The following is a 15,164-nucleotide window of genomic DNA, read 5'->3' as shown; positions in this document are numbered from 1 at the left end:
TACTTATTCTCACGCCGGAGGGTTACCCCAAAGAGGACCCCTCTGTCCCTTTCTGAGGGGTAAGTAACGGCGCTGTTCATTTTGTAGGTGGAAGAACACAGATCCAGAAGAACCATTGGTGTAATAGTATAATCACACCCGAGGAAAGTAGATCTGCTACCAGCGAGTAGATCCACGTTTCTTCACAACCCAACCCACTCCCATTGCCACCTCTACTATAAACAATCTAGTTAGTAGTTCTTTTCAACAATTTATGGATTATATAGCCGTAAATAAAACATATATAAATTACTGAACGGCTAAGTATAAAGCATACTTAATTCAAAAATACCAGAAGGAAACAGGTATTAATGTATTATGTTTATATTTCGTAAACATACTTAAGATTATCAATTATTCAGTAGATGAAATGCGTCTAATTTGTTGGTGGATGCTATTGTTTGACGCAGCAGGTATGATCAGTTAGCTTCCCGTACGTGATTGATCATGACCAGGAGCGAAAACACAGCCTTGTCCTCTCCACAATCGGTCTTAGCAGCACTTTTATAACATATAAGAGAGTATTTAAAGAAATTCTTTTGAAGTTAACATGTGCCAGAAGATTGGAAGTTTAAGGATCTGAAATCAGTTACGCTAGGGAGGATGGAGGAGTCACCTTTGAGGCACTGGGGTGTCTCGGCCCCACAGGAACTGGCCCGTGTGTCTCAACCCCCAAAAAAATCATCCCGTCATGGGGTATAAGTTTCACTTCTCCCGTTCCACTCTCTCTGTCTCTACAAATTGATGGTTGAAACTTGAAAGAAGGATTGAGATGATTGATGACTATATCTAGGGTTGAAATATGGTTTGGGTCAAAGTTACGTGATGCTGACGTGGAAAAAAGAGAACGTTATAGATGGTTAAGGATGGAAGGACAACTCCCACCACCCTTATAGTTCTAGTAATATAATTAATTAAGATCACACCCTTTTCTTAATTTGTAAAAACTATAAACATCTACTAATACAATCATCATTTTCATTTTAATTTCACTAATATATATATAGCACTAGCAACAAAAATGCTTTGCGGATAATAGTTGACAGATATCACAATGAAATGACTTTGCACATGAAAATGACACTCCTTGTGAACATTCTTATTATACTTTTTAATTATTTACCTCGAAAGCATCCCTTATATTATTCAACTTAAAATACATTTCTTTTTCTTAATGTACAATATTCTTGTGTGCTAAATATATAGTTATCATCCAAAAACATAAAAAAAAAATGAAAAAAACTCACTCACCATATTTATTTAGATGATTGAAATGTGTAAAGTGAAGGAAATTGGTATCATTTTCCTTCTTGTTGAATCACGAAGAAATAAAAAAAAATAAAACTCCTTCAGATGAAAAACAAAAGGATATTGAAGACTGAAAACAAAAACAAGAAACAATACACACATTCACACACAAAAACACACTATAGATGTGTTTCAAAAACCCATAGAGCTGCATCCTAGACGAAGCTCTAGATCGATACCTTCAATTGCGGAATCAGTCTTTCTTCTTTTTTTGTCAAGACTAACTTTTTCATTGCTTTTAAAGCTCGTTGATGCGGATGCTTCAGTGTAGCTTGAATCTGACAACGAAGAATTGAAGCTACGTGGAGCCACGAATGCTGGATAATCGATGCCTTCATCAATACCGGGACGAGGTGAAATGGATAAAAGAGTAGAGGGACTGCCTTGGAGATTATTTAAAGATGAAGGGTCAAAAATCCCATTAGGTTTTGGTAAAGAGTAGAGAAGGCATAGGCCACCATTTGCAACAAGTTCTTGAGTTGGAATTAAGAGAGTAGAAGCAGTAGCTGAACTTATATTAGGGTTTGTAAAGTTAGGTTGAGCTTGGTGGAGGCGAGCCCTATCGCGGCGGTGGACGTTCATGTGGCCCCCGAGAGCTTGCGCCGATCGGAATTCTCTTTTACAAAATGTACAAGTGTAGGACCTTGGAGGCCAAGTGGTTCCCATCACATTTCTGGTGTCTTCTGCAAAGGCTTTCACCTCCCATGAATCATCTTCTTCTTGAGAGTTTGCCGCCACTGAATTAGGGTTCCACATCCACAAGATGCTGTACACAGTGGTGGTGTTGCTAGGGTTAATTAGTTAATGGTTGTAGGTGGAAAGGCGAAAGTAATTAGCAAGTTTATTGTAGAAACTAGAAAAGCTTTAATGGGGAGGAGAATGTTTGGAGGATAAAAATGTGAAGAAAAAAAAATGCTTAAATAGGAAATTGATTTATTATAAAAGAAATTTGGAGATGAAACAAAAAATCCTGTAAGCATCCAGCACATCAACATTGTCAAGTGTTATTTTCATTTCTTTGTTATTATTATTATTTTTTTTTAATTTCTTACATTGTCTTTAACGCTCATTCACTTATTCCTTCCTACCAAGATAAAAGAAAAATAAATGAAAAAAAGGCGGATTAATTACGTCTCTCTCGTATTAACAAATGAGGAATTAAATGTAAAATTTAATGTAAATTTGACATTATTATGAAATTTTAAAAAACTAATCTCTAACAAGTTAAGTTTTATTTATTACTAAACCTATTTACAGGTGCAATTTGGTAAACGAAAGTTGGTATTATTTATCTTAGCTAGTTTTGATTAAAAAAAAATCTCCAATGGTGGTTACAAAAACCATTCACTAAGTATCTTGATAAAGAGACTAATTATATCTATTAGGTGATTGTAGTTCCAAGACACAGGATCAAATGTTCTTGAATCAATTTAAACTACAAGCTAACGGATATCACTTGTAGCAAATCAAGATTTCAGATCTTGTTGTGTTTTGTTATTACCTGAAATGTAAAGAGACGAGAATAGAGAGAGAGTTGGTAAAATAAGGATAAGAAGCTTTTCAAAAAAAAAAAAGTTTATTATGCAAGGGTATGATTGCACTATGTATAGTGCAAGCCATAACATTATTTCTTCATTATATCCGGCCCAATGGGCTCTATTGCATGGCCTAGGCCCAAACATTATTACAACAAAACGAAAGCTAATAAGTTACATCGTGAATAATACAAAACACTACAATACAAAACAGGGTCCTACAATCCTCCTATAGTCTTTAGTATTATTTCTTAGCTTCCGTCTTCAGTCGGTCTCATATTTAAAGGGAGAGTCATAATCGAATAGTTGATGGTCAAAAAGATAATGAACAAAATTGTTGAATTTCTCAACTTTCCTCGTCAGCGTTGTCCCTTCGAACATCTAACACCGTGGCAAGAGGAGAGTTGTACAACTTCAGCAGATCTTCCTTGCTTAGAGTCGTCAGCTCATGTTCATCAAATAATCGAAGGAAGTGCATTCTCTTGCAATGGTTGATAACCTCCCTGGTGTTATCAAATTCCCAGCATATGAAGTCATGGAACAAGTTGGGCATAAACGGTTCACCATGGTAGATTGGCCGCTGATATAGCTGAGAAGCTTCAACAACGGTTGCGGGAAGAGCCACTACAGTAATAGGCTGTTGAACATGTTGACAACATGATCCAGCGTGTCCGGATTAAGGGAGTTGTTTATTCCATCATCACTATCTTCTTGAACTGGAGATACTGTACCTGCACATTGGCTACCATTAAAAAGTGATTAGTAGTCCTTTTCCAACGCAACGTCTGCGTCTCTTATTTTCTTAGCAGGATCAGATTGGGGATCCGTTCGTGGCATCTCCTTTTGTGAAGCAGTCTCTGCTCCACTACCACCACTAACACCATGATGCGATGTGGAAGTAGTATAAAAAGTGTTATGTTTTTCAAAGATTTATTCACACAATGTCTAGTTTTAATATTATAAAAATGATTATTATCTTAACTAAACTACACACAAATAAGCAAGTATACATATATTATATGTAGTAATGTATAGGTAAGAACAAATTATTGATCCACGGACACCCTTGTTTGATTTTTACTACTAAATCGTTATATTTATTTAAACTGAAAGTGAATATCATGATAGTTTTGGTTTTGAAAAGCAAGTTTAGGCAGAAATTAAAAACATAAATTAAAAAGACAATATTTTTGGGTTTTTATATTTTTAGATGGAAGATAAAAGATTAAAGTGTATCATCTTGGTTTAAACTCCTCTTAACTTTGTTTTAACAATGAATTAGTATTCGTGTGATATTAGCTTGCTATAGTGATCAAATGTGGGAATAACACCTTATTCCTAAGCCATGTTACTCCATGATAATTAAAAAAAAAGATATTTGCATAACTTCCCGACCTCCACTAAAAGATCATTATGTAAGCAAGTGGTTTATGAAAAATATTAATAAGATAACTCACTTTAAAGATAAGACAATCCCTTAAATTATCAAGTGAATTGTCATTGATAGATTAGTAAAAACAACCTTTGTATTATACTTAAAATATCAATTAATATTAGTTGAGTTGTAATGATTAACCTTGAATTACCAAATCCTAATCTACACAACTCTTGGACAATTATAGAACTCATGTAATAACCACCTATGGGTTGTTAAAATAGGTTATGTTACTCACTCACTCAACGAGTAATTAACCGAATTAAGTGGGTGAATATCAACTATCCAATTCCAGAAACATTGTTGATAAGTCTCATTTTAAATGGTAATTACTAGAAATATTCCACTTGGGCCATGTCAATATTATGATTCCTATTTTTTCCCCAACCAGGCCTTTACAAGAATGGCGATTCCTCGACTTAACATCAAGCCCGGAACTTTGCAGCTCATTTAAAGATTCTTAATTTAATAACCAATCCCTTAAAATATTTTTAATTCTTCTACTTATCTCCAAGCTCGGTACTTGGTGTCTATTTTAGGGCCAAGGCTTCGCAAGACTAGCAGTTTCTCGACAATCGTCAAGTTTGGCACTTGGGGTATCATTTAAGAGTATTGAAGAGGTATGTACCCGCCTCAACACCGAGCAAGGCGGGTCAACCCACAAGATAAACACATTATGAAGGCACAAAGCCAAAACCTATGCGCATGGCGCATACAAAACATGCCCAGGCACACATATGCGCGCGGCGCATATCACATGCTCATGCATATCACATCTGCCCAGGCACACATATGCTCGCGCATCACATATGCACGCGGCGCACCAGCGCGCGGCGCATATCACATGCTCGTGCATATCACATCTGCGCATGAAATATCTGCGCGTGAGAATAAAGAGAAGACCTCGCGCATCCTCAGGAGGGGCGCATATCACACGTGCACATAATCAACCTCGTCCTTATCCAAATCAGGATTAGGGCAACCTTGATTGTGCACGTCAGACAACCTTCCAGAAGGCATCTTTTTAAGGAATAAGGATATGCTGATGTTGACAGCTGCTAAATGAAAGGTGGACAGCTCAGCATGACTCATGGGTTACCACGTGATCATAACCAATGAAAAAGCACCAGGTGTCTCCAGGGACACGTGGCGCAAATCGATTGGAGGAGGCCAACAAAACCCTAATTTGGTCTCAGCTCAATCAGTGGAAACCCTAGCACTATAAATACATCATAACGTACACAGTTATGGAGAAGACATTGATTCACATTGAAGCATATTCAATTACATTCGCTGACAGACAGCTCTAGTCAGTTACTTTCTCATATACACAGAAAGACAATCACATAATCATACAGAGTAACATACAGTATTCAGCTATTAAGCAATACTCTCCAAATTCCCTTACTCTCACATTATCATCTTCTCCTACATATACTTATTCTCACGCCGGAGGGTTACCCCAAAGAGGACCCCTCTGTCCCTTTCTGAGGGGTAAGTATAGGCGCTGTTCATTTTGTAGGTGGAAGAACACAGATCCAGAAGAACCATTGGTGAAATAGTATAATCACACCCGAGGAAAGTAGATCTGCTACCAGCGAGTAGATCCACGTTTCTTCATTGGCGCCATCCACTGTTACAAACGGCAATCAGATCTAATCAGATCTACAAAAAAAAAATCAATCACCATGGTTTCTGGCGTTCATAACGTTGATCAAGTTCTGGAGGATATTGAATGTGGGGATGTTAATGAGGGACAACAGTTCCTGAGGGGGCCGCGTAATTCTACGCGCCCCACCAGTAGCCGTCCCTTCATCACAACTCCTCACGGGCAGACGGAAACTCCTCCAGACGATCTCACGTTACAAAATATGGCCGGCGCGAAACTGAAAGGACCAATGGGTCCAGAAGAAGAAACAAATGATCCGAATGAATGGCTCATAAACGAGCAGCGGCGTCTGATGGAAAAGTACAATGAAATGGTCAAACAGAAGAAGCTAGCCGACCAAACACAAAGGCAAGCGTTTGATAAGCAGACTACAAAAAGGCCGCCGCGCCGGAAGAAGGACATTCTGTTCACACTGCACACACTGAGTTCAGTGATAAAGAAGTGCATAGCATGAGAAAGACACGGGATACTCATGCAGGAGGCTCACAGCTCCGCGCGCCTGTGAACATGGCGCCTGGAGCCAGAGCAGATCTGGATCTGCACATGCCGTACAGCCCACCGGTCAGAGGGCAAGTGGACGTAACCACACCCTACAGACCAGCCATCTTGATAAAACACTCAAAGTTTACTGCGCGCATCGCGCAGGCTCCCATCCAGCACAAGACCAAGATGCCAAGTGGTCTGGGCAAATATGATGGCACAACAGATCCAGATGACTTTTTGCAAGGTTTCTATAACACGGGAAACCTAGAGAGCTGGACGATGCCAACATGGTGTCATATGTTTGCTCGCTGCCTCACGGGCGCAGCGCGGGTATGGTTCGAGAGCTTGCCGACTGGGCAAATTGATGGGTTCGAGGAACTATTAGAAAAGTTCCAAGCCCACTTCGTACAGCAGCGCAGGCACACGCGCGATCCTGATGACATCATGCACTGCGTACGCAGGAATGATGAAACTATTGAAGATTACATCACTCGTTTCAATCAGGAGTCCCTGGCAATCGGGGGTATAACTGAGCAGCTCCTGCGCGTGGCCTTTATACAAGGCTGCGCGCAGTGATCAACTCCGCCGAGCTCTCGTAAGCAAAGATGGAATGCCCACCACGTGGGCCAAGTTAATGGAGGCATCACGAGTTTTCGCGAGAAATGAAAAACAGATTGCCCAAGATAGGGCAAGAGAAAGAGCGCATCAGGCTGAATCACCGCGCAGCAAAGAGAAGAGGGCCAAACAGAACTCTGTATGGTCCAGGTTGCAGCCAACAAGTTTTTCTTCCGCAGAAAAGCTAGCGCAACCAAGCTCACCCCAGCCCCAAAAAGATGTTCGCAGTCGCGGGGAGGGTGACAAGAGGGAGGGCGGCAGAGATCCTAGCAGACCTCTGCCAAGAATATGGACTTCCCTCACTAAAACACCTTCACAGGTGTTAAGTACTGAGAATGTCCAATTCAAGCCCCCCAAGCAACTACACTACAAGGGACCGCAAAACAGTGGCAAATATTGTGAATTTCACAAGTCCCCGGGCCACAACACCGACGCATGCCATCATTTAAAGGATGCGATCGAGAAGTATGTAAAGTCAGGCAGGCTGGCTCACTTGGTGAAAAACCCAAGAATAGAAGATGAGCAACCGGAAGGAGCCTCTGCCAGCAAGAAATACAAAAGAATCTGTGTGGCTGAGGGGGGACGACAAGGGCAGACGTCAAAAAAGAGAAGCGCGCAAATCCACGGAGATTGGCGCGAGCAGCAAGTCATCTTCCCAAGAATCAGGGGAGGCCCTTCAATAAGCAGTCCTCTCGTCATCACCACACACATTGCTCATTACGAAGTGTCAAAGGTCCTGGTGGACACTGGAAGCGAATCTGACATTATGTATGAGCAATGTTTCAGAAAGTTAGACCCGGCAGACCAAGCGCGGCTCGAAATTGTGAACGCACCAATCTGTGGTGTTTCAAATGAAATCATCCATCCCCTAGGTCAAATTCAGTTTGAACTAACTATGGGGGATGATGAGCACAAGCGAGCCGAAGTTGTCAACTTCTTGGTCTTGCCCACCACGTCATGCCACAATATGATCCTGGGTAGGGGAACGATTGCCCAATTTAATGCTGTACCGTCGCCAGCGCACGGCGCATTGGGGTTCCCTACACCAACAGGCGTAACATTTGTTTACCGCGATCATTTGTGCGCAGTGACAAGTACGCCGCGGGAAGGGAGAATGAAACTTCCAATGGCGGACAATGCGCCAGAGAAGTGGATTTTAAACCTAAAATTCCCAGAGCAAACGGTCACAATTGGCGCTACCATTTCAGACGAAACGAGATTGAGAATGAAAAGGTTGCTCACAAAATACACGTCGGTTTTCGCGTGGCAACACTCCGATATGAAGGGGGTCCCGCGAGACTTGGCGCAACATTCTCTTAACACGTTCAAGTCGGTGGAGCCAATTGCTCAGAAAAAGAGAATCATGGGGGATGAAAAGGCGAAGGCCATGAATGAGCAAGTGGAGGACCTGTTGCGAGCAAACATCATCCGCCCGATCCGACACCAGACGTGGGTAGCCAATCCTGTGATGGTAAAGAAAAGCAACGGGTCATGGAGGATGTGTATTGACTTCAAGGACCTCAACAAAGCATGTCCGAAAGACTGTTACCCCCTCCCAAACATCGACGCAAAGGTGGACTCCGTGGCGCCATTCAAGCTCAAATGTTTCCTGGATGCCTACAAAGGCTATCACCAGATTCAAATGGCACCACAGGACGAAGACAAGACTGCCTTCAGAACCGACAAGGGTGTTTTTTGTTACACAAAAATGCCCTTTGGTTTGAAGAATGCGGGCGCAACCTATCAGAGACTTATGGATTCGGTTTTCAATGAACAAATCGGAAGAAATCTAGAAGTCTACGTTGATGATTTGGTGATCAAGAGCAGGGAGGAGAGACAAATGCTCAAAGACATCGAGGAAACTCTTCAGCGCCTAACGGAAGTTAACATGAAGCTCAACCCGAGCAAATGTACTTTCGGCGCGGAAGAGGGGAAATTTCTTGGTGTAATGGTCACTAAGGATGGTTTCAAGGTGAACCCTGAAAAGGTGGAAGCCATCCTTGACATGCCTTCACCATCCACCATGAAAGAGGTTCAGAAGCTGAATGGTAGATTGGTGTCAATCAACAGGTTCCTAGCGAACCACGCCAGCAAATCTACTCCATTCGTTAACACTTTGAGGAATTGCTTGAAGAAGAGCCAATTCAAGTGGACGCCTGAGGCTGAGCAAGCTTTCAGTGAGATAAAAGAATGTCTCATAAAGCTGCCCGCGCTAACAGCTCCACTTCCTGGCGAAACCCTTACATTGTACCTGTCAGCTGGAGACCGCGCAATCGGCGCAGTATTATTGGTGGATCGCAAGGGGATCCAAACGCCAATATACTATGTGAGTCGGGTGCTGACAGATCCTGAGACGCGCTATTCCATCATGGAAAGGTTAGTTTTGTCACTAACACACGCGTCGCGCAAGCTCCATAGATACTTCAATGGTCATCCTATTGAAGTTCTGACTGGTTACAACATCCAGCAAGTCTTGCGACGCCCCGCGCTCTCCGGAAGGCTGACAAAGTGGGCGCTGGAATTAGGTGAACACACGATCACCTATAAGCCCCGTCCAGCAATAAAGGGTCAAGTTTTAGCGGATTTCATCACGGAAATCCCAGAGGGAAAGATTGAAGAAGCTCAGCGCGAGGTGGACCCTCCGCGAGCAAATGATGAAGAAGATGTTTGGAGGCTATTCACTGATGGGGCCTCCAACAGCGAAGGGTCCGGCGCAGGCCTCAAACTGGTGGACCCTGATAATCATGAATATACTTATGCTATTAGGTTGGACTTCAAGAGTACCAACAATGAGGCTGAGTATGAAGCCCTGCTGGCTGGTCTGCGCATTGCGCGCAAGTTTGGAGTTAAAAGGCTAGAGGCCCATGTTGATTCTTACTTGGTAGCTGCACAGGTCAATGGCCTTTATGATGCCAAGGAGAACACCATGCCTCTATATCTAGAGCAGGCAAAAAAGCTCGTTGAGCAGTTTGACTTCTTCAAAATCATACACATCTCGCGCAGCGAAAACAAGGCCGCAGACGCGTTGAGTAAGATGGCATCAACTAATTTTGATCACTTTGGCAAAGATGTCAGGGTGGAAGTGATGAGCAACCCGTCAGTGCAAACGCAATCTGTCCTTGTAATTCATACAACCCCTTCATCCTGGATAACTCCAATAATGGAATTCCTGAAGGAGGGGAAGTTACCGGACGATCGCGCACAGGCGAGAAAGATAAGACACAAGGCGCAGAACTATGAACTACTTGATGGTACATTATATCGACGCTCTTATCTTGGACCACTCATGAAATGCCTGGATGCTGAAGAAGCAAGCTATGTGATTAGGGAGATTCACGAAGGAATCTGCGGAATACACGCTGGCCCGCGCATGGTGGTTGCCAAGGCAATGAGCTCGGGCTACTATTGGCCAGGCATGTACTTGGATGCGCTAAAAGAAATACAAAAATGCAAGGCATGTCAGAGCTACGCGCAAAACACCATGCGGCCAAAGAACAACTTGATTCCAGTGACCTCCGCATGGCCTTTCCACAAATGGGCCATTGATATTGTGGGGCCCCTGCCGCAAGCGCAAAGGCGAGTGAAATTTTTGGTAGTGGCGGTAGACTATTTCACTAAATGGGTTGAGGCCAAGCCACTAGCAAAAATCACAGCTGAGGCGATGAAGCAATTTATCTGGAGCCACATCATTTGCCGTTTTGGCCTTCCTATGGAAATTGTGAGCGACAATGGCAAACAATTCACTGACAGGAAGATATCCAGCTGGCTCAAAGAATTGCACATCAACCAAATCTTCACTTCGGTCTACCACCCTCAGGGGAATGGCCAAGTGGAGCGCGCGAATCAAAGTTTGTTAAATGGGCTGAAGAAAAGGTTGGAGGGAGAATCCCATTCTTGGGTCGAAGAGTTACCTAATGTCCTGTGGGCGCACAGGACATTAAGCAAAACTAGCAATGGCGAATCCCCGTTCAGCCTAACCTATGGGACAGAGGCTATGATTCCAGCAGAAATTGGATGCCCATCCCATAGGGTACTCATGATGAGCAAGACTAATAACGAGCGCGAAAGAAGATTGGACCTCAACTTGCTTGAAGGACGCAGAGAAGCGGCTATCATCAATGAAGCCAAATACAAGAAAAAGCTGGAAAAATATTATAATCAGCGCGTTAAAGAATGTCACTTCAAGAAAAATGATTTTGTCCTTCGAAACAATGAAGCTAGCCGCACGATACCCCCAGGAAAAATGTCCCCCAATTGGGAGGGACCTTATCAAATTTCAGAAGATTTGGGGAAAGGCGCGTACACTTTAAAAGATTTGAATGGAAAAAAGATACCGCGCGCGTGGAACGCGGCACAGCTTAGAAAATGCTTCATGTAAAAGTTCAAATATGTAATCAAGGCTTTTAAGCCATCATGAATGATGATTCGCGCTATCTTTCAATATTTGTTCTATTACCTTTGCATACATGTTTCACACTTCCTTTATTAATTTGGAGCAATATGACAACACTATATTGACTTCAAAACAAAATAAAACGAAGTAAAACATACATGCGCGAGCCTTAGCTCAAACGCGTTAACGAGTCTTAACTCTAAAACGTCAGGGCCTTAGCCCAAACCTACGAGCCTTAGCTCAAACACGTTAATGAGTCTTAACTCTAAAAACGTCAGGGCCTTAGCCCAAAACAAAGAGCCTTAGCTCAAAACACTCACAAACATCCATCTTACATCCCGCGCAGCCTGATCATAAAAATCCTTAAACACAACTAAGGCAAAGTACATGCCATATCATAGTTGTTAAAGTCTCAGGTCGAGGTCGCGCGCGGAATCATAGTGGATATCTGGGTAACACATGCTGACATGTAATGGCTAAAACTCATACTTCCATATAAAAACCGCGCGACAACGACGCGCAAAAAAGGAATTGAGAAAAGATATCGCGCATGTCAGCATAAACAAGATACTGCGAAACCACTTACAAAATAAGACTATGGTTAAGTAAATAATTTCCTTACAACCTTGTTCTTATTTTAACGTGCAAGCATATCTTATATCTATACAAGCAAACATGAAGAGATGAATGGAAATGCGCAAGATGTGAAAAAGAGAAAACAAGTTTCATTCCATACAATTGAAATTTACAAGTATGATGAGTTACAAATTACAAGTATAAAAAAAAAAATATATATAAAATTTGATGAAGGGCTTCTCAAGTCTCCACGTCGACGTCAGCCGCTTCATCACCCTCATCATCTCCCTCAGCATCTGGCGCGGCCCGCTCCTCATCTCCGAATTGACCATAGTCAAGTTCTTCCTCCTCAATGGAGTCTTCTATCACGACGGTGTCAGGAGCAGATTCTTTCGCCGCGCCAGAGCCGCTGGCAGGGGCAACATCCCCCGCGCCACCATCATCGCCACCAGCCCTCTCGCATTCATCGAGCAACTTCTTTAGCGCGCCGAGGTCGGGCTGGTCAGCAAGCGCAGCTATCTGCAAATCATTAGAAAAGTACTGAGTACAAAACACTTGGAAAATTAATCAAGTAAAACTCATTAGGGTCAAGGTACCTGCATAAGGATGGGGATGGGAGTATTCATATACTTCTCCCCCACCGCGGCCATGTCCGCGCAGGCCGCGTCGCTCTTGTAAGGGTACTCGGATGGGTTCTTCTTCAACATGCCATATTCATACCCATCCGTAAACCCTTCAGCTCGACCTACCAAGCGCGCGGCAGCATTGCAGTCCATCACAAGGGCCTGAAACTCGCCAGAATATTTCATCGCCAAAGCGCAACGAGTCATGCCCTGTGACACCAGCCATTGGCGATCCTGCGCGAGGCCAGCAACAGACGTCTCGAGGGCAGGAACCTGGGAGTTTAATAACTCCACAGTTTCCTTGGTCTTTTTTAGCTCCTCTCTATCAGACGCTGCTGCCGCCAAAATTTCTTCTTTTTCCGCCTGCGCAGCATCAAGTGCTTCCCGGCTGGACGCTGCCGTCGCCAAGGCCTCATCTCTATCGGCCTGCGCGGCCGCCAAATACTTCTTCAGGCGCGCAACCTCGCTCTCCAGTGATGATTTCTCAGTGATACTCTGGACGATAGCTTGGTCACGCGCCTCCGCCTCCAGTTCCAAGTCACGCACTCTCCGCGCGTACTTGGCAACTTCGGCCTCCGCCACCTGCTGCTTCTCCCGCGCAGCTTGGAGCTCATGCCCGCGCTTAATAAAGGCGGTGTTGGCACTTGCTCGGTTTTCGCTGAGCTCCGCCTGGAGTTTCTCAGCTCGTGCGCGAGCATCAGAAAGGTTCCAGGCAGCCACCTTAGCCTCTTGCTGGGCTGCCACAAGAGCATCGCGTACTTTAATATAATCACGATGAAGCTCTTGGGAGGCAGCAAAGAAAGCTGACCCAGCGAAAATGTGATCGTTGAGCAAGTCAGCGCGGGTGCGCTCCTCCTGATACCTCCTTTCAGTAGGAGGCACGGCATGAGCCCAGAAGTCCTCGCATACGCCCATGGATTGGAAGGAACTGTCTTCATTAATATTCCATCTCGGGCGGTAAACGTGGTCACCTTCCTGCAAAACACAAGAAATGTTCTAAGTCATAAAACATACTTATATGGAGGTACGCGCAGCGGAGCAACAAATTAAAACATACCTGCGGGGATGAAGCAGAAAAGTCAGCGCCAGCCCCACCAGAAGTCTGCGCTGCGAACTCTTGTGGCATCGCAGGGCTGGCGCGGTCTCCCAAGGAGTCTTCAGCTTGAGCCCCCTCATCCTCCTCATCTTCTTCAATAGGCCTCTTCTCCTGCGACCTGGAGGGCTCCAAACCAGCCTCGCGGAGAGGGCTGCGCGTAGGAGGAGGCGAGGGAGGTCTCGACGCCGCCAGTTCGGTGCGCAATACGGTTTCCTGCTCATTTGTAATCCCAATAAGGGGAGAATCAGCACTAGCAGGAGCAGGACCAGAACCAGCGGCGCCAGGAGTGTCACCAGCAACTTGTACGCCAGCTACAACTCCTATGAACAAATCAACAAGGAAAATTGGTTTATGACTGGATCCAAAAGAAAAAATTCAGAAGACAAATGTGCAAAACATACCTTGGCGCAATTCTGTTCGCGCGGCGAACACCGCCATAAAGTTCATTCTACCCTTCTCAGAGGGTAGAACGGGGGACTTCGAAGCAGACCCCGGCGCAGCCTCAGCACCTTGTGGCGCCTGCGGCTGATCTGCAACCGTCGCCGGTCCTGCAAACATTCAAAGGAGCAAAGGTTTAATAATAATTCAATCAGATGAAGATAAGCAAAGTATACCTGTCGCAGGCGCGGCACTGCTTCTCTCTTCAGCCGCGCGAACGGAGGAGGTGACGCCACCATACCTCAAGTGGACAGGAGGTCTGCCCACTTTCACAGGCAGGGAAGCTAAAGAACCCCTGGTGGTAAACACCTGGGTTTCCTTAGGTCCCTTCGTTTGAGCACGGGGATGAGCGACAGGGGTGTCATCTTTCTTTTGTCTCTTACTGCCCCCTGCGCCAGATTTTCCCTTAGCTTTGCGCTTTAGTAGGGGCGCCTCCTCTTCCTCCTCCTCCTCCTCCGCGAGCTCCAGCTCGTAGTTCTCCAGCGCATCTACAATACATGCAACACAAGTGTTAGCAAAATTTGGTATTCTAAAGGAATAAGCATAAGTGCGAAGGCTTACCAGGCGCGTCGCTATCAAAGTCAAATGCCAGATCGACAGGGATGAACATGTCATCGAAGCGATCTGGGAAGCCCACCTCCCCAGCGCCAAGCGCGACGGAGCCACCTTCCACTTGATCATCATAAGCGGCGTGGATATAATCCTTGGTGACTGCGCAAAAACAAGTCAAGTGATATCAGCAAAAAGAATTATGTTCGCGCAGAAAAAGAAATAAAGCAATGAAATAAACTTACACAACCCGTCGACTTGGATAACGGGCTCAAGCGAGCTGTCCGCCCACCTCTTGCTCATACCAACCCCCACCAGCGCCTCCTCACGAATGCTCTTGGCGGGGGATGGTTCAGTGGACAGCTTCTTAACCCAGGCGCCAGTTGGGTTCTTGAGGACACCCAC

The 15,164-nt window shown here is 44.4% G+C and overlaps 1 protein-coding gene across 1 annotated transcript; it reads right to left on the bottom strand.

The window, feature by feature from the left end:
- Positions 1-887: 887 nt before the first annotated feature.
- On the bottom strand, positions 888-2,421 carry LOC143585115 (uncharacterized). The gene has a single exon (XM_077066978.1). It carries the CDS (start codon positions 2,101-2,103, stop codon positions 1,480-1,482), a length of 624 nt encoding a protein of 207 aa, XP_076923093.1. The 5' UTR covers positions 2,104-2,421; the 3' UTR covers positions 888-1,479.
- Positions 2,422-15,164: the final 12,743 nt, after the last annotated feature.

Source organism: Bidens hawaiensis, unplaced genomic scaffold, assembly GCF_021521415.1.
Source record: "Bidens hawaiensis isolate Kalapana, Puna unplaced genomic scaffold, B.hawaiensis_p1.1 tig00033567_1, whole genome shotgun sequence".
Lineage (NCBI taxonomy): Eukaryota > Viridiplantae > Streptophyta > Magnoliopsida > Asterales > Asteraceae > Bidens > Bidens hawaiensis.
The sequence above is the reverse complement of the archived record's forward strand: the minus strand, read 5'-3'. Positions and strand labels throughout refer to the sequence as shown.

What these genes read in the sequence shown, in the direction of transcription:
- LOC143585115 (XM_077066978.1), bottom strand. Translation starts at nt 2,103, where the DNA reads ATGTGGAACCCTAATTCAGTGGCGGCAAACTCTCAAGAAGAAGATGAT.